Source organism: Lemur catta, chromosome 4 (assembly GCF_020740605.2).
Source record: "Lemur catta isolate mLemCat1 chromosome 4, mLemCat1.pri, whole genome shotgun sequence".
Taxonomy (NCBI): Eukaryota; Metazoa; Chordata; class Mammalia; order Primates; family Lemuridae; genus Lemur; species Lemur catta.
Genome location: NC_059131.1, coordinates 72,544,625 through 72,563,058, shown reverse-complemented (window position 1 = coordinate 72,563,058; position 18,434 = coordinate 72,544,625). Strand labels below are relative to the sequence as shown.

The 18,434-nt window shown below is 37.8% G+C and overlaps 1 protein-coding gene across 5 annotated transcripts in view; it reads left to right on the top strand.

The window, feature by feature from the left end:
• MGAT4A (alpha-1,3-mannosyl-glycoprotein 4-beta-N-acetylglucosaminyltransferase A) overlaps positions 1 to 18,086 on the top strand; it is a 100,979-nt gene extending 82,893 nt beyond the window's left edge. For 4 of the 5 annotated variants that reach the window (XM_045550193.1, XM_045550190.1, XM_045550192.1 and 1 more), the window contains 4 exons: positions 2,941 to 3,019; positions 3,680 to 3,746; positions 11,908 to 12,020; positions 12,154 to 18,086. In XM_045550193.1, coding sequence (XP_045406149.1) covers positions 2,941 to 3,019; positions 3,680 to 3,746; positions 11,908 to 12,020; positions 12,154 to 12,180 — 286 coding nt within the window. In that variant the 3' untranslated portion in view covers positions 12,181 to 18,086. The remainder of the gene's footprint in view (positions 1 to 2,940; positions 3,020 to 3,679; positions 3,747 to 11,907; positions 12,021 to 12,153) is intronic. The other variant, XR_006734773.1, reaches the window with a different exon arrangement.
• The last annotated feature ends 348 nt before the right edge of the window (positions 18,087 to 18,434 follow it).

Here is an 18,434-nt window from a genome sequence, read left to right as displayed (position 1 = left end):
CCTTCATTCTGCTGTTGAGCCCATCCATGGAGTTTCTCATTTTTGGTTATCATGTTTTCAGGTCTACAAGTTCCATTTGGTCCTTTTTTATATCTTCTGTTTCTTTGTTGGGACTTTCTAATTTTTCATTTGTTTGAAAGATATTTGTGCTGTTGAAGCATTTTTATGATGGTTGCTTTTTAAAAGCTTTTCCAGATAAAAGATTTTATCTGTTTTGTCTAACATCTGTTGTCTTGGTTAGTCTTCATTGATGGTCTTTTTTTCATTCAAGTTGAGATTCTTCTCCTTTTTGGTATGATGAGTGAGTTTTGATTGAAACCGTAATGTTTGGGGTATGATGTTCCGAGACTGAGTCTTCTCTAAAGCATCTGTTGTAGCTCACTCCAACACGGCTGCGGCAGGAGAAGGGCTGCTGCTGCCCCGTTTCTTCCAGGTGGGGGTGGCAGAAGTTTGGTTCTCCTCATGTGCTTTGTTGGCACCCAAGGAGGGCAGAGGCTCTCCATCGCTGCTGAGTAGGGATGGAGTCCTGGCCCCCAGAGCTATGCCGGTGCCGTCCTGGCTGGGCAGGGCAGGGGTCCTCCTTACAGCTGTGTGTTCTCCAGTGATGACATTGGGGAGGGCCTCGTTATTACCCCTTAGGAGCCCCATTCAGCCTTTGTGGCTGTGGTTGGGCTGGGGCCACATTTTTTCTGTGGTGCTTGGCTGGAGTTAAAATATTGTCTGAAAGCGTTATGACTCACTATGCTGCTCTTTTCCCAATCCTTTGGCTAGACAGGGCAGGCTTTCTGGGGGGTCATCTTTTTGTCTGCTCCCATTGGCATTTCCAGGTTTCTGAGTTTGTCAGCTCCAAGTCTGGGATATACTTGGTACAAAGAAAACCCAGGAAACTCACTGCCTTGTCGTGCCTCAGATCCTAAGGCCCTAGTCAGTGCATCGTCTTCTCTCCAGCTCCCAGCGTCTGCTTATGCTGGTTTTATACAGTGCACAGTGTCCAGGGTCTTTAGGCGTACTTAGGGGAAGGAATAGGGAAAAGTAGGTACACCTCACCTTCCCAGAAGTGGAAGTCTCAAAAAGAGATTTACTTTTGTAATCAGGAAAAAGAAAAGTATACATGTTTGTAATATATTTTATATATATATATATATACACACATACATATATATATAGTTAACAAATGAAAAAATACCCATCAAAGAGTCAGCTACAGAACTCATATTGGAAATCAAATTTCTTTACAATGAATATTTTTACAATAAACCTCTGTAAGGCAATATTTACGTGCCCCAACTAAGGGCACATTTCTAGTAAAACACAATTCTCCTAAAATTATACTATATATGAACTTTCTTAGAATTTATGGAAACACCCACCTTTCCTAGGACAGAGAAAAGGAATCACTTTTTGATTTTCCCAGTAACTTATTTGCTGAGAGGAGAAAAGTGGAAGTTTTATTTATCAACATAGAAATGAAATGTTATGAAAAGATTTTCTGACTATATAACACAATCTGTGTTCATTGTATAAAAACTTAAAAGTGTGAAGAATCATCAAAAAAATTGCAACCCCAAGGCCACCATTGTGACCATATTGGCACTTTTTGTTTGGCTAACTTTGTGAACTTTTTTCACCTAATGTTAAATGATGTAGGCGGTACTGAGTTTTTCATTATAAATAATCATGTGGTCAACATCTCTGAATCAATCTGCCTGAACTCTGGATTCTGTTCAGGGGCTTTTAGTAGTGGCTTCCCTCCTTCCATTGGTTCACATCTTCAGCTGTGGTATTGAGTGCCCCCTGGCTATGTGAATCAGCATTTCCAGTTAAGGGTATCTTTTAAGAAAGTATCTTTCAGCCAGGCACAGTGTCTCACACCTGTAGTCCTAACACTTTGGGAGGCCAAGGCAGGAGGATCGCTTGAGGCCAGGAATTCTAGACCAGCCTGGGCAACATAGCAAGACCCCATCTCTCTAAAAAATGTAAACAATAGCTGGATGTGGTAACACATGCCTGTAGTGCTAGCTAGTGGGGAGGCTGAGGCAAGAGAATTGCTTGAGCCCACAAGTTCAAAGTTGCAGTGAGCTATGACTGATGCTCTGGGCAACAGAGTGAGACCTTGTCTCAACTGAAAAAAAAGAAAGAAAGAAAGAAAAAAGAAAACATCTTTCATCTGCAGTGAGTGAGAGAGTAGCATTTGAACTCAGGTCTTTGACTCCTAAGCCTAAACTTTTAACCATTTAACTTAACTAAAATCAGGTTTAGATTTTAATTTAGACATATTTTGTATGTCCTATTTACTTTCCACCTTTCCCTGCACACTACACATACCAGTTCATTTTCAAAGTATCAAAACAGAACATTATACACATACCCAGAGAGTATTTTAGATTTATCACAACATATTATACTATAATTTGCTATTACTCTATTTTTTTTAATATTGACAAGTGGAATTATTCAGATAATTTGAAAAAGGTTAATTTGCTTTCAGTCTACTAATGCTAAAATTATTTGTATAGAATAAAACCAGCCTTTGAACTTGCCATGACTAGTGTTTATCCTAGAGAAATTTTTCTCCACTATAAGATATAGCAGTATTATGTAGGTACTGTAATTTCGATTATTCCTGGAAAGAGGTTTAAATATTCAAAGCATTTTAAACAACATAAAACTGTCATCCTTTTTAAAAAAATCTGTCAAGTATATTATTATATTAAGCAGCAATTGTCCTATTTCTGACAGAAGGAATTAACATATCACTTAGGGGTTTACCCTTAAGTTTTTAAATTCCCTACAACTATTCAGAGTGCATACTGTGCCATTACTACAGGTTCTAGTGTCAACCTTGTGTAGTTAGAGTCTGGTTTAGAAAAGCTTACTTTGAGGTAAGATCATCTTCTTGCATCTGTGTAAAGCCTAGTATTTTCATGTTTGTATTTTCAGTTACTTGTTCCATAGTGGCAACCAAGAACACCCGGGAGATATTCTGCTCAATACAACTGTGGAGGTTTTGCCTTTTAAGGTATGACTATTTGTCCTCTTACCTTTCCCTAAGAACTGATACTAATAGATTTGGTTTGAGGCTCTTCTTATTTATGAGGTGAAAGAAAAGTCTCGTGATGTGCAGGACTCAGTGGTGAGTAATATTAATTTTTTTGGAAATATGGAGCATCTAATATATTGGCCCATTTCCCTCATTCATAGAAAAGCCTTCATTTAGTTTCCTGTTGAAAAACAATGTGGAATTTTATACTAGGAAAAGATGAATCATTATTTTACTTAAGTGTTTGCTCCCTGTTTGTATTTTGAGTCCTAAAATACCATGTGGTTGTAATGCCTGTTGATGAATACATAAAACTAATTTATTGTTCTCTAAGGAATACCTAGATTTGTTTCAAGTTAACACATAGTTCTTTATTTCTGTGTATATTTTTAATAGCAAATAGTATTCCATTAAATGATTTTAATGTTTCATTTTCTAAGAACCAATATATAGAGATTCAGATGGTTAAAAAAAACTTTTATTACATTTTTTAAAGTTCAAGACTGAGATGACATTTCTCTTTTTAGAGATAGGTGTGTCATAAATGCCATTTCGTAGGTATTAAGATATATTCATAACTTAGATTTGTTTTCGATAGAAGGAATTATTTGTAAAACTAATGCTTTTGTTTTATTTTAGAATGAAGGTTTGGAAATAAGCAAGGAAACCAAAGACAAACGATTAGAAGATGGCTATTTCAGAATAGGTAATATCTACTTTAGTAAAGTGTCCTTTCTTTTTCTGGACTTACTCCTACAGTACTTTTAAATTATTTTCTGATGTTAAGCAACTTGAGGATTACAATTACCAATGTATTCCAAGTTTTATTTGCTCTTGTGTTTTAGTTCTTGCTTTTATTATCTTGACAGAACTAGGATTTCAGATCACAGATTCATTCACTACTTCCTCTTTCTTTCTCCATCTGCCCTGCGGTTGTTAATAGTCACCGATAGAGGCTCTGCCTTCAACTGCCTCTTACTGTGTGTCTCTTCCTGGACGAGCTTAGCTACTCTGGTGGCCTCAGCTGACACCCACATGCCAGAGTCTGTGCTTCTGGCCCCCGTCTTCCTCCTGGGCATCACATTTGTGTTGGGATGCCCACTGACATAGCCTGGTGGTCACGTAGCCACCTACAACGAGCATCTGCAACAGACATTTCATTATCGGTCACGACGGTTTTTGCTGTCCGTATTTATCTAGTCACCTTGGGACTCACCGCCCTTTCCTTACTCTCCATTAGCATACACCCTATCAGTTTTGCCTCTGAAAGTCTTGAGTCACCCTGTCTGTGAGGACTTGCCCTGTCTCCATTTCAGAGCCAGGGAAGGGACCGCATGTCCTCTTGTTGGCTTTCCAGAGCTACTGCGGTTCCTTTTTCAAAATGTAACTGTAACTCTGTCGACCTGCGTAGAAAACCTCAGTGACTTTCTACTGTCTGATTCCTTAGCTCCCACCCGCCTCACGTCTTGTACCTTTCCCCGTGCTCGCTCTCTCCAGCCCTCCGACTATCGTTCCTCTAATTAATGCCCCACGCTCTACGGGCAGCCAGCCGCTTCTCTGGCATTTTCTCTGCCCGCAATGATGGGTTGATAGTTCTCCTCCTGGTGGTACTTTCTCACCCGTAATTAGCCAGTGCAGCTGCCCCTCTTCTCTGCGCCTCACACTGGCCTGTGCGTTACCCTGCGACGGTGGAGTTTCGTCGCTCCATCCTGTGTGGTCACCCTGGAAGGGGAGGGACATTGTCTCTCCCCCGGGGCTGTCAGTTGGTAGATATCGACTCAATGAATGATTATACATTTTCTTTTACTGAAAACAAACTAACTCTTTTCTTAGAATGAGGCAAAAGAGAATGTTGGTTAATTAATATTGTAGGTTTACAGGGCAGAGATGCGTTTTCATAGCTCTTTTTAGAGCAGTTTTACGTTTGGTGAGTGTCGTTCAGCTGCTGCTAAAAGGCTTGCACAATAACCCTGACTACTTTCTGTGTAGTGTTGGTGGATAAATGAGTTTAGTTATTCTCATATTGGGAGTATGTCTTAGCCCATCTGTAGAAATGAACATAAAATTAGCTGAGTATCCAAGACATCTGTTACTCCTATTACCTGTCAGTTATCTAATTTCTGAGAACGCTGTGTTCTAGATTATGTAAGGAGCATGGGAAACAGAGGTATCTATATTAAATGCCTTTGCAGTAATCTGAATAAAACAACCAATCTGAAACATCGACTCATATCTGCTTAGAACCAGAAGAGAACTTATGGATCAGTAAACCCTAAGACCTTGTGAAACCAAAATACCCATCAGAAATAAAGAGTAACTGATTTTTTTCAACTGGATATGTAAGTCCTGCTCCCTTAAGAAGCATTCTTTAGTGGAATGGTGGTGTGAGGGGCTTCACTGAGCCTCTCTCTAGCAAAACAACTATAACTATTGAAAAATTATTTTTTAAAAATTTGTTTAAAATCTCTGAAGATTGTCATAAGGGCACACAGCAAATGGAGAAACAATTATTCATGAAAATCTACCAAATCTCTGTAAGAACCTTAGGAGTCTGTGGCATGTGAGCCGTGACCAGGTCTGTTACCCCACAGCCCCCAAGCTCAGCGAGATGGAAGCCCTGCTCTGTGCCAGTACAGCCAAGAGCACAGCGCTGGAGAGCCCCAAATTCAGACTCACGTACCCGATGCACTTCTACAGCCACACGCTGTGACACCAGTGCTTGGAGATGAGAAAGGTTTATTTGATTTGGCCAAAGCAAGAAGATAGGAGAGAGAATCTCTCAGATCTGTCTTGTTACAGAGATGAGGCAGTGAGCTTTTCTGTAGGGTGGGGATAAATTGGGGAGAAGTCTGTGTTGCTTTTAGCCTCAGATGACACCTTGAGTAACCAGACTTCTGGGCGTCAGCAGCTAGTGGCAGCTTTTTTCAGGGGCATCCATTCCTTGGGCAAAACAAACTTCATAGATTTTCCTCCTGATCCTGGAGTTATATCCTCCTGCTTGACAAAAAAGCAGTGGAACTGCAGTTAATGATTGCTGTGAGAACAAGGGGTGTTGAGCAGGAAGCAAGCAGTTAACACGTGCAAACAACCAAGGGCGTAGTCCAGTTTTACCTTATTTAAGTCATTAAAAATGCTGGGGGCCTGGTGTCCTAGCACTGTGGGAGGCCAAGGCAGGAGGTTCACTTGAGGTCAGGGGTTTGAGACCAGCCTGAGCAAGAGCAAGACCCTGTCTGTACGAAAAATAGAAAAAATTAGCTGGGCATGGTGGCACATGCCTGTAGTCCCAGCTACTCAGGAAGCTGAGGCAGGAGGAGCACTTGAGCCCAGGAGTTTGAAGCTGCGGTGAGCTATGATGATGATCACATCACTGCACTGTAGCTGGGGCAACAGAGTGAGACTGTCTCAAAAAAAAAAAAAAAAAAAGCTGGGGTACTAAAATGTCAAGGGGGCCCAGCCACAATGGGACTCTCGCTCCTGTCAGCTTGTTGTTGAGGGGTATGGTATCTCCCTAGGAAAGGCAAGCTGCCAGACTTTGTCATCACCCCCGCTCTGTTGCAGAATCTCTGTTCTGGAGAACAGCAGCTGATAGATCTGAGGTTTCCTTCTTCCACCCAACTTCCGTTTATAGGGCAGAAGCTTTACCCAGGTGCAGCAGGGCGAGAATACTTGGCCCTGATCACACGCACCCCAGTACCCTGGGAGAAGCAAGCTGAGAAAATCAAGGGCTACTGCCACAACCAGCGCTCTGCTGGTAAAGCAGGGTGTCATTCTAAGAGAGAAGGGGCTGCTATCCCTGCCAAAGACCCTGAGCAGTGGTGCAGAGATTGTGCCCAGGGGAGAGGCAGGCCATAAGAACAGAAAGCTCTGTAGCCCTCCCTAAAGAGACTGACTGATTTATTTGAAATAGAACTGGGGAGAGGTCAAGCATAAGGGTGCTGTGGAGTACAATGAAGGTTTTGATGTTAAGCAGTTAGAGAATGGTGGCTACATACAAGCTAAACTGGAGCCCAGCTAGAAGTTTTACAGGGAGAACCAGGCAAGGAGATAGCTAATAAGAGCTTGGGGTGGGACAGGCAAGACGGGCCCAGCAAAGGGGCCTGCATTTAATTGGATCATACTGTGCAGCAACTTATGCCTGAAGGCATTGTCCAAAATAACACCCGGTCAGCTGGCAATTAGTGGAGGCCTGGTGGTCAAGGTGGGGGGCGTGATAGCTAAGGATGGTCTTTGTAAAAGAAATACTAGATTTATTTCAGTGGGTTAAAGTTATGAGAAAGCAAAAGAGCCTTCTGCAGAGAACCAGTGGAAGAGGGAAAGGCCACTGGTCAGGCTTGGTGGAAGGTCCAGGGACTGCCAGGCCTTGGAAGGTGTTGCTGATGCCAGGAATCTGAGCTTCTAGGCACTCTTTGGTAATTTCCTCCACTTTTTCTCTCCTTTCCTGTCTTTCAGTGCTTTCTGATTGGACCATTAGGTTAAGGACAAGGGTTTACATTTGTTGTTCGAAAAGATAATACATGCATATGGTACCAAATACAAATTTAAAAGGGTAAACTTAAGCCTTTTTCCCTTTTCTCTCCCCTCCTTCCCTGTGTTTCCTAGAGGTCATTCCTGTAATGATTTGTGTCCTTCCAGAAGCATTCTGTGCATAAATAGAAGGTATAAGTATAGTCTTTAAACACACACACACACACACACACACACACACACAAACACACGATGTATTCTACAACCGTGTTCTCCATCTTGTTTTACATTGAACAAAATATATATGTACATATAGAACATGAGCATTTAAAAACTACTATAAATATTTCATATGCTTAAAAAGATACAAATAATAGTGTAACGAATATCTGTGTCTCCACCATCCAGCTTAAGATTTGTCAATTCAACCGTCCTTCCCTAATAGCTTCTTTTCCCCTTCAACCCAAAGGTGGCTACTGTCCTGAATGTTGTGGTTACCATTTGCGTTTACGTTGTTACTATGTATATGCAATATATCCCTAAACAATGCACAGTGTTCTTTTACTTGTTTTTAAATTTGATAGAAATATCTTTCTGTAGTCTGCATCTTGTTTTTTCTCCTCACCACTGTGAGATTGGTCCACATGGATGTGTGTTGTATTATTTATGGCTCGTTCATTTTCACTCCTATGTAGAGTCCATGGGTGTCCCTATCTGTTCTCCAGTTTGGTCACAAAGTTTGTTTCCATCTTTTTGCTAATATAGACAATGCTGCTTTGAACATTTATGCACGTGTGTGGGAATTTCTCTACAATGTATACTTAGAAATAGAAGTAAATTTTCAACTGCATCATCTTCAACTTTATTTCATTCTTTTTATTTTCTTTCAGTCTTTTAATTGGCTGCCTAGAATTCTCTTATATTAGCATATCATAATTTATTTAGCCAGTCTCCTAGTGACAGACACCTAGGTTGTTTGCAATCTCATGTGAGAATATATCTGCTGGACAAAATTGCTGAGTGAAAGTGTTTTGATGAAGCTAGTTATACCATTTGGTAATTATTTTCCTAATGAAATGAGCTCATCAGATGACAGTATTAGATATTACATTAGTTAAAATGTTGCAAGCTTTCACAGTATTTTTTAGCTCTGAATCCCCTGCCTAGTTTAATACTCAATAATAGTTTTTTGTAGCACATACCACCCCCCCCCCGACCCTAGTCCAGCATCAAGTAGGGGCAAAACTTCATGAATTAAGTTTATAAACAATTTTTTAATAAAAACATTACTTTGGTTGCTGATAGGGTCAGCACTTACTCTACAAATGAGTTTAAGCTTTCTTTGCTGTGGTTTTTAATTTGAATGTACCTTATCTTACTATTAGCCGATGAACTATATTGTGAGACTTGAGAATAGACTGCATAATTTCATAGCACAAGGATCAGCAAACTATAGCCCATGAGCCAAATCTGGCCCAATGCCTGTTTTTGAATGGTCCATGAACCAAGAATGTTTTTTTAAATTTTTTTCTTTTTTATTTTTCTTTTTAAATGGTTGAAAAAAATAAAAAATATATTGTTATATGTAAAAATTATATAAAATTTAAATTTCAATATCCATAAATAAAGTTTTATTGAAACACGGCCATGTTCATCTTTTTTAATGTATTGTCTGTGTATGCTTTTTTGCTACAATAGCAGAGATGAGTGAGTAGTTGCAATAGAGATCGAGGTCATGCTCTCATGGCTTTGTACTCCTGCTCAATGTGCTCTAAATCACAATGGTGCATTTATAATTTGAGTGTTTTGACTCACCATACTGTGACTTTTTAACAATTATTAGTGCAACATATGTCAAAACAGGAAAAGTAGACTTTGAATGCTGTGCTTGTTAACAAAAGGGAATGTGAATTAATTTACAAATTTAGGTGGCAAATCATTGTGGTTATTATACAGTTACATGAAAGCTGTACATTACCAGACTGAGCACTTACAACAGTGTTCCCAATTACAGGACAGCAATGATTGATTAGAAAAATTAGGAAATTTAAAATGAAATATCTCAGTATAGCAGAATTTCCTCACAAAAATAAAAAATAGAAATGAAACTGTTACCAAAGTTAGTTTCCAAGTGGCTTCATTGTTTAGCCAAGCAAGAAAACCCACTTACCAATAGTGAGTTAATTAAATAATATTTAATTGCAACAGCTAAAGAAATATGCACAGAGAAAATAAACTTATTTAGGACCATGAGGTTTTCAGAAACAGCAATTGTTTGAAGAGTTGAGGACATTGGAAACAATATCAGTAGTCAAAAAGCAAAGCAAATTATTTTGAGTGGTTTTCTTGCTTCTTGGTAAGTGGACACGTGTCTCTGATGCTACTCAGTTGTTACTTGGAACCAATGTCAAGAAGTGACTAAAGAGTTGGTGCCCATGAATAGTCTGTTTGGAACAACTACGGGCGAGAATATTTTCACATAGGTTGGGAAAACACAAGTTCAACCTGAAGTAGAATCTGCTGTGTTACAACAAATGTTTAAAATATGTGTGGAGGAGAAGGCTTAGTTATATTAACTTATGAAGCTTATGAAAATGTAAGGAATTTAAAGCCTATTTATTTTGTTATATATCAGCCTGGTACACTTTGCAGAAAATATTTGAATGTGTCATGTATCATTGAATCGAAGTGTCAACTGTGACCTTTATTCGCTCTCATGGACTTAGGTATTATCAGTTCTGTGAATTTTTGTCAAAAATGGGAACTGAATATCCTGACTTCCCCACCACACAGCAGTTCAGTGGCTTAGCAGTGGTAAAGTTTTAGTGAAGTTTTTTTGAACTTAGGACCAAGATTGAAATTTTTCCAAATGAGAACTGTCTTAACAACTATCACTTTGAAAATTAGTTTTTGCTTCAGGGTTGATAATGTTTCTTAATGAATTCAACCTAAAATTACAATACAAAATGGTGCTTGTATGCAAAACTTACATTGCAGTCAAGTCACCTTAATGACAACTAATATTGTTCAAACTATAAATGATAGCAAGCTCTTTATACACTTCCCATGCTGTCAAAAATTAAAGTAGGAAGCATGATCTCCATCCCACACAGATTTACAGTGGACACATTTTCAATTTCAAACCATAGTTCCAGCAACATTTTTGGACCTCAGTGTAAGTGAAAAAGCAATTTCCATATTTCAAAATCTATTTAATGTGCAATTGAGGAGCTTTCAACTAATCTTCGATTAAAATGGACTCATCTGCGATGTAATATGCACCAGAAGGCCAATATCAAGAAGGGAATTCTGGCAGAATTCCAAAAATAACTTCCAACTGATGAATATGCTCTGTTAAAATTCTGTGTTTGTAGCTTGAGATCAGTATTTGGCCCTACCTTGGCCATGTGAAAAGACATTTCAAAGATATGTGTAAAAGATTATAGATCAGCATTAGCAGGTGAACATTTGCAATCAGTTTGATGATAGGGAACACTAACTTTGAACCCCAATTAAATGTTATCCCCCAAAAAGGAATTACATTCTTTTCCTTAGTATACCAAAAATATTGCATTCGGTTGTTGTTATATTAATATATTGAATTTCATCATTAAAAAATTTGTGGAAAATTCTTTTCTTTCTATAAAGTACTTACCTAGCATCCTTGAGTTTCCTCTTGGCCCACAAAGAGTGCCCTTTATAAAAGAAGTTTGTGAAACTCCTTGCTTAGAGAAGTTTGGCTCAGAATGAACTATTTTCTTGTCACTTTTCTAAAGCATATTTTTGGTTTTGTTTTAAGAAAGATTTTCCTTAACAGCAAGAAAAATTTGGTACAGACTGTGTTACCTTTTATAGAAGTTCTTGGTCCCTATTTTTATAGGAGAGTTTTTTTTAGCTTGTCATTTTTAATGCAGCTTTTTATGGAAACTGTAGAGGAGGCATTACTTCATTCCTTCTAGATGTGCCCTTGGAAAGAGTACACTTTGAGCCCCTACTCAAGGCTAGCAACTGTATGTATGTCTAATTAAAACATTATAATTTTTGTGATGGTACAGATGATGTTTCTGACGCTACAGATTATGTTTTGGTAAGGTTTGGGTAAGTCACAATTTGCTAAAAACCTGTAGCGTAAAACATTGTTGATGCAAGAACAAATTTGTTTTGTTTTTTTGCTTTGCCTGATTAAATAGGTTGCGTCCTATCTTTTTAAGCATGCATTACTTCATGAAAAATTTAAAAGTTGAATAAAAGTAGAAAGGGGAAAAAAAGTCACCTATGCCCTGTCTAAAGACATTTCCTATTAATAGAAGTATTTTGCTGTCCTCCTTTCCTGCCTGAAGTCAGTGATGTTTTATGTGTGCTCATCTCAGTCTATCCAACAAGTATTAATTTTTATTTTGAAGGAAAATTTGAGAATGGTGTGGCAGAAGGAATGGTGGATCCTAGTCTAAATCCCATTTCAGCCTTTCGACTTACAGTTATTCAGAATTCTGCTGTTTGGGCCATTCTTAATGAGGTAAGAATATATTAAATCAGTGAAACAGCCTAGATACTACTATTTTTAAATTACATTTCGATTTTGTATTTAAGGGCTTTTTGGAATTGAGAATTAATTACCTTATCATACTTTTAATTTTTTTGTATTTCAGATTCATATTAAAAAAGCCACCAACTGATCATCTAAGAAACCAACATTTTTTTCCTGTGAATTTGCCGCTTAAAGATAGTTAAGCATGTACTTTTTTTTTTTTTTTACTTGAACACTACCTCTTGTGAAATCTACTGTAGATAAGATGATTGTCATTTCCACTTGGAAAGTGAATCTCCCATGATAATTGTATTCATTTGAAACTAAGCTGTCCTCCGATTTTAACTTGACTCAAACATTTTACAATTATGACAGCCTGTTAATATGACTTGTACTATTTTGGTATTATACTAATACATAAGAGTTGTACATATTGTTACATTCCTTAAATTTGAGAAAAACTAATGTTAAATACATTTTATGAAGGGGGTACTTTTGAGGTTCACTTATTTTACTATTATAGACCCTCTTTTATAGATAATCAGGGATTATATATATAAATATATAAATATACATAAAAATGTTATGGAGTTAATTTATTAGAAACACTTAAGAAGTACATATTTTTGTGCAGTAAATTTTTGAATTGATACTTTTTTTGAAAACCAATTACCTTGCTTTTTTAAGTTCTTTCTATCTTTTTCTTTGGAAATGCAGACATTACAAATCAATGCCATTTTTCAAATGCACTGCCATTTAAGATTGATTATAGATGGATTTCTTAACTGAAGTACTTTTATAATCGCAGTGATTCTGAACAAAATATTTTCAAAGACATTTGTCATTCCTTAAAGCCAAGATTTTAAAGACCAATGTCCTTCTTGGGAGTTATTTTACTATACTGTGTATGGTGTATAGCCACGAAAATCAGTCTGATACATTTCAGTGTGCAGGTGTGATGCATTCAACTTGCATTATTGTAGACTTAAGTCATTACATTTCCTCTGATGTGTTAAATGACAAACTCTTCTTTCCTTTTTAATCTTTGTCTTTAACCCATGGGTGTTAGATGCATTATCTCTTGTTGATTCTTTTATATCTGCACTCATTTTATGAGTTCTGACAAAATGTTTTCTAGGTGATGCTATTGTGTAAATGATCATTGGTATAATTTTAAAGAAAAATTGTAATACTGTTTTGGGTGAAAGGTATTGTAGCAGTCATATATTTTTCCAAAATGATTTATTCTATTGCATTGTGAACTTATAAGTAAATCCCATGTCCAAAAGAATATTTATTATTCTTAAACATGCAATTCCAAATAATATTACTTCTATAAACAAAGAATGTTATCAGCCTCAGCAATCAGTGATCTTTATAAAAGTACTTTACTTTTAAAAAATGATGAATTATTAACTTCAGTTCCCAGCCAGTCTACTCTGACATGCTGGTGTGCCTCAGGTGGGTTGTCAGAGGTTGGTTCCCCTGAGCTTTCAGAGTGGCCACTGGCTGAGGCCTCAGGTGGGGAGGAGGTTCTAGCTGGTGGCCTGTAGCCTTCAGGAGCTTCAGCTGCTTGGCCAGTGTGCTGGACAAATTGCATCAAACAGCAATATTTTCTGTGCAGTGTCATGAAGTGAAAAAGGTTGGGAAACACTGATATATAGTACAATTATTTCCATCACTCCTCATTGTAATTTTAGTTACTTTTCTTGATTGAAAAGTCAATCATGTTGCCAATAATGTTTATGTCAAAGTCCAGTTGAAGTTTTTTATTAGGGTTTTTTGGATTTAATTTTCATTTTCTTGAATTTACTTTTTATTTTCTTCTCAAATTTCTTTGGCCAAGTGCCCACAAGCAAATTGCATTCAAGAAGAGGTATACCCTTTTCATCATAAAACTTAGGAACTGGCTTAGCATACTAAGTTTACTGCTAAAATGACTGAGTAACAGAAGGTAAAAATCTGTACAGATGGGTTTAGGAGTCCCCTTGGGTCCCTTGTTCCATAGTTGCCAACTCCGGTGTCAGGAAGAAAGGCCATGCTCTGAAAATCTAGGGAGGAGAAAGTTACGGCAGCTCCTGGTGCCATTTGTTGTGGCCGCTTTAAAGATGCTCGGACTGTCCAGCCAGCTTCTTCCTGGTTTCATGTGGTCTCCTCGCCCACGCTTTTCTCATCTCTCCTGTTCCTCAGAATCCTTTTAGCCAGATCTTTCCCATCATTCCAGGACTTTCTTGTGCCCTCTTCCCCTTGAATGTACGAGTGCCCAGGATGTGCCTGGCACATGGCAGGTGGCCAGTGTCTTGATGAGGGGACCAGCTGTTGCAGCCCAACCTCCTCTTTGTCTTTCTTAGTCCCTTTCTCTGTTGTCCTTGCCACACGCTTCTGTACACACTCAGCTGTCTAGGTTTTGTTTGTGGGGTGGATTTGTGTGTGGGGTATGTTATCTTTCTGACCAAATTCCAAGCTCCTGAGGCATACCCACAGTTCATACTTCTCACTGTTGTCTGCTGCAGCAGGTGCCCATGGGATGTCATTGTTAGTTGCTCCTTCCTTTTTGCCCAGTTCTACACTAGACAAGGAGAAGAAGCCATGCTGTCCCCAAGCAAGAAACTGTTCTGGGAGCAGTGTTAGGGCAGAAGATTGGAGGAGGCGCAGAGTGCCTGGAACTGAAAGAAGGTAAATTCTTGACCTTGAGAGGGCACTGAACCACTTGACCACAGTGTCAAATGCTGGGACTAATGTTACACACACACACACACACACACACACACACACACACACACACATAAATTAAAATGGGGCATGGTTTGGTTTGGCATCTGGTGTGTATTTCACATAAACTATTAGGCCCTTGAGCTGTGCTGGCTTATATAGTAGCCACTAGCCACATGGGGCTATTTAAATTAATAAAAAAATCAGCTCTGCAGTCACACCAGCTGCAGTTCAAGTGCTCAATGGCTATGTGTGGCTAGTGGCCACCACACTGGACACCACAGATATAGAACATTTTCATCATTGCAGAAAGTTCTGTTGGACAGTACTGTGTCGAGTGCTAATGTGAACATTGAGAAACCAGAATTAATGAATTCTCATGAGGTTCAAAGCAGGTGTGAATATATCATAATGCAAACATATGTAGGAAAGAAGAGAAAGTTGAGGACCTATTTCTAGGATTCTATGATTTCTAAGTTCTTTATTACAGTCTTATGCATTTTCCACAGCATGCATTGTACCATACTATGTAGTCCAAAAAGATAGTGTGATTGAAAAGCTTTGGGAAAAGTTAATGCAAATGGATTATTTAGCACATAGGCTATAGACATGTATGTGTATATTAGTCATTGGAGATGTCTCTGAACAAAGGTATAGCCTTTTCAAATTAGTGGTTGCACTAGTGAATAATTAAAAGTTATGGTTATTTTAAAAACCGTAAGCAAAGTTATGAAAGCTTCCTTTAAATCTATTATAATAATGAAAAAAATTGTCTGCCAATAATTCTATCCCTCAAAAGTTTGGTTATGTGGAAAGAGCATGTTTGCAGAGATTGTTCTAATGAATAGCAGTATATTTGTGGTAGGCAGAATTGTAAGAATGAGCCCCCCATCCTGTACCACCCCCACCAATGACCTTGTATAATATCCTCCCCTTTGAGCATGGGTGGAACCTGTATAATCCATGATTATATCATGTTATGTAGCAAAAGGAAGATTACCTGGGGGTGGCTAATCAAATCTTGTGAGCCCATTAAAAGCAGAGAGTTTTCTCAGGCTGGTAGCAGAAATCAGAGACTCAAAGCAGAAGGACTCAAGGCACCATTGCTGTTTTAAGGTAGAAGGGGCCACATGAGAAGGAATGCAGGTGGCCTTAAGTAGGAGCCAAGAGAGGCAAAATGGGAGCTGCAGTCCTACAGCCACAGGAACTGAATTCAGCCCACAAGCTCATTCATGGGTTTGGAAATGCATCTCCAGATAAGACCCAGCCTGACCAACACCTCGATTCCAGGTTTGTGAGACCTTAAGCAGAGAACACAGTTAAGCCTGCTTGGACTTCTGACCTATGGAACTAATAAATAAATTGTGTTTTAAGCTGGTCAATTTGTTATGCAGTGATAGAAAATGAATGCAATATTTAAAAGAGATAGAGGAAGTCTTCATACATGATTCCTTATAGTATGTTGGATATTTCTTGGTAAATGCACAAATAAAGTCTTTACTAGCAAATCATGTATCTGGGCCTCATCTGGGATGTACTCTGCCAGAGATCTTCAGTAGTCTTCACTGGAAGTTTGTTGGCAAAGTTGGAGCATCTTAGTAGCACTTTGTAAAGGAACTGCTAGAATGAAATTGTTAGGAATAGGATTGAAATAATATATAAGGAATCTTTTTTTTTTCCTGGAAGAGGTGTTAGCTTATACCAATCTAGACTGCTCTGAGCCTGTCAGAAGTATATTAAAGAATGGTAAACAGTGGTATTTTAGAATACAACATTAAGAATACGAAACTTATTATGTAGACATCAGATAATCTACTCTGTACTGGCAGACTTAATTTTCTTCTAGACCAAAACCTAGAATCTGATCTGTGCTAGATAAACTGTGTGGGCCAACTAAATTTTTGTTACTTTAAGAGTGTTTTCCCAAAACACCTCTGTATCCAAGCCATTACTTGCTAATGTTTTATTTTTATTTTGGTTTATCCATTAATTTTTGTGCTTATTTTTATATACTGCCATGGCCTTGATGTGTAAGACCAAGTAGAGTTGTTAAAGGAAGGAAAATAAGGCTACAGAGTAAAAATATGGGAAATTTGAATTGTAATCGTATCTTAGTGTTGTAAGGGATCTCAGATATCCAATCCAATCCCTTCATAGAAAAGGAAACTTTTCCAAGCTATGTAGCAATATTTATAGTGTGTAAAATTTAGTTTGATAGTTGTGAAGTTTTATTATAAATTATTCTTAGATATATGCTATGATAACTAGTATGCTTACTTTCTTTAATGCATGTGAACATACAGTGCTAAAAAGACAGTATTATTTAAAAAGAAACCAAACTGAGGATTTTGTTACACATCTGCATATCATTGAGACCTATATGTTAATTCTTTTTTTACCTGAAACGCTCACTTCACCAGTTCAGGCACTAAGTAAGTCGTTTTCAAAGGAACAAACAGGAAGGAGTGAGCTGGCACTCCACCGTGCATGTGAGCTGAGAATTTAGAAGACACTGTTGTAGAAAGTAAACTGAGTGTTGAAGGGAAGCACTTTGTATTATTCCCACTGTTTGTTGTTAACATTGCAGTAAAAATGTAAAATATGGTGGTGCTAAATTTGTTCTAAAATAAGGCTTGTTTGTTGTGGGGAATATTTTAATACTCGACATTGGGGAGCCTGTTTTATGTATCACTCGCTCCTGGCTGTTTCACTGTATTAGTAATTAGCAAACTATCCTGGAATCAAAGGTTTGGTACTTTAGCTTAATTGGCATTCCATTCTTTATTTGAAATGCTCAGTGTTTGCTCAAATTTGGTGAAAATACCTTTTGAAGGCATATTCTCTGAGCCTTAAAAACGGCTGATATCGACCGTACTGTAAGATGCACTGCCAGTAGATTTGATACTTTTCATTTCGGTATCGACAGTAATATTTTCTAAGAAAGATTTAGAAATCAGCTAAGTGTAACAGTTATTTCATTCATGGAATGAAAAACTAAAGTCTCATTCAGAACACTTTGGAAAGGTTGTCTTTGCATTTAGAGATGTTTCTGGAAGCATCCTGTGGAGAAGCTGAGGAATCTCTGCCAGGTTGTACCAGATTGTTTTTCTTCTTAAATGTATTGTACATATTTTCCTTAAAATGTCTTCATTAGTTGAATAGTTAGTATCTGTAGGAATATTTTAGGTACCTGTTGGATTTTTAAAGGAAGATTATTTATTTTCAGATTTGCTGCTATAATCGAAAACCTAATAACTGGTCCTGTTGACTGTGCCTTTCATCACTGTTTCTCTGTGCCACAGCCGTTCATGTGTATTTGAAATAAAGAAGTTTCAAAAGCCATGTTGAATTCAGATTCCTTCTAATCAAAATAGGTGAAATTTAATGAGCAGTTTATTTTAACATCCATACAATAATAGTTTATTTTTAATGGAGTGGATCCTTTATTTGGTTTTTATAAAGTCTTTAAAGAAAGAAAAAAAAAAGCCTTACTGTTAAAGACTGTGATTATCAATATTATGCAGGTATTCACTTTATTATATATACTATACAGTTACACAAATAAAAGTACCCACCATGGGCCTCTTTAATCTTTTTGGGGTGTTTGCTTTAAAAAATTTTTTTTTTTTTTTTTTACAGAAAAAATGTTTGTGATGTTTAGGGCCTGTAGTACAGTGGCTCTTGTTTGAG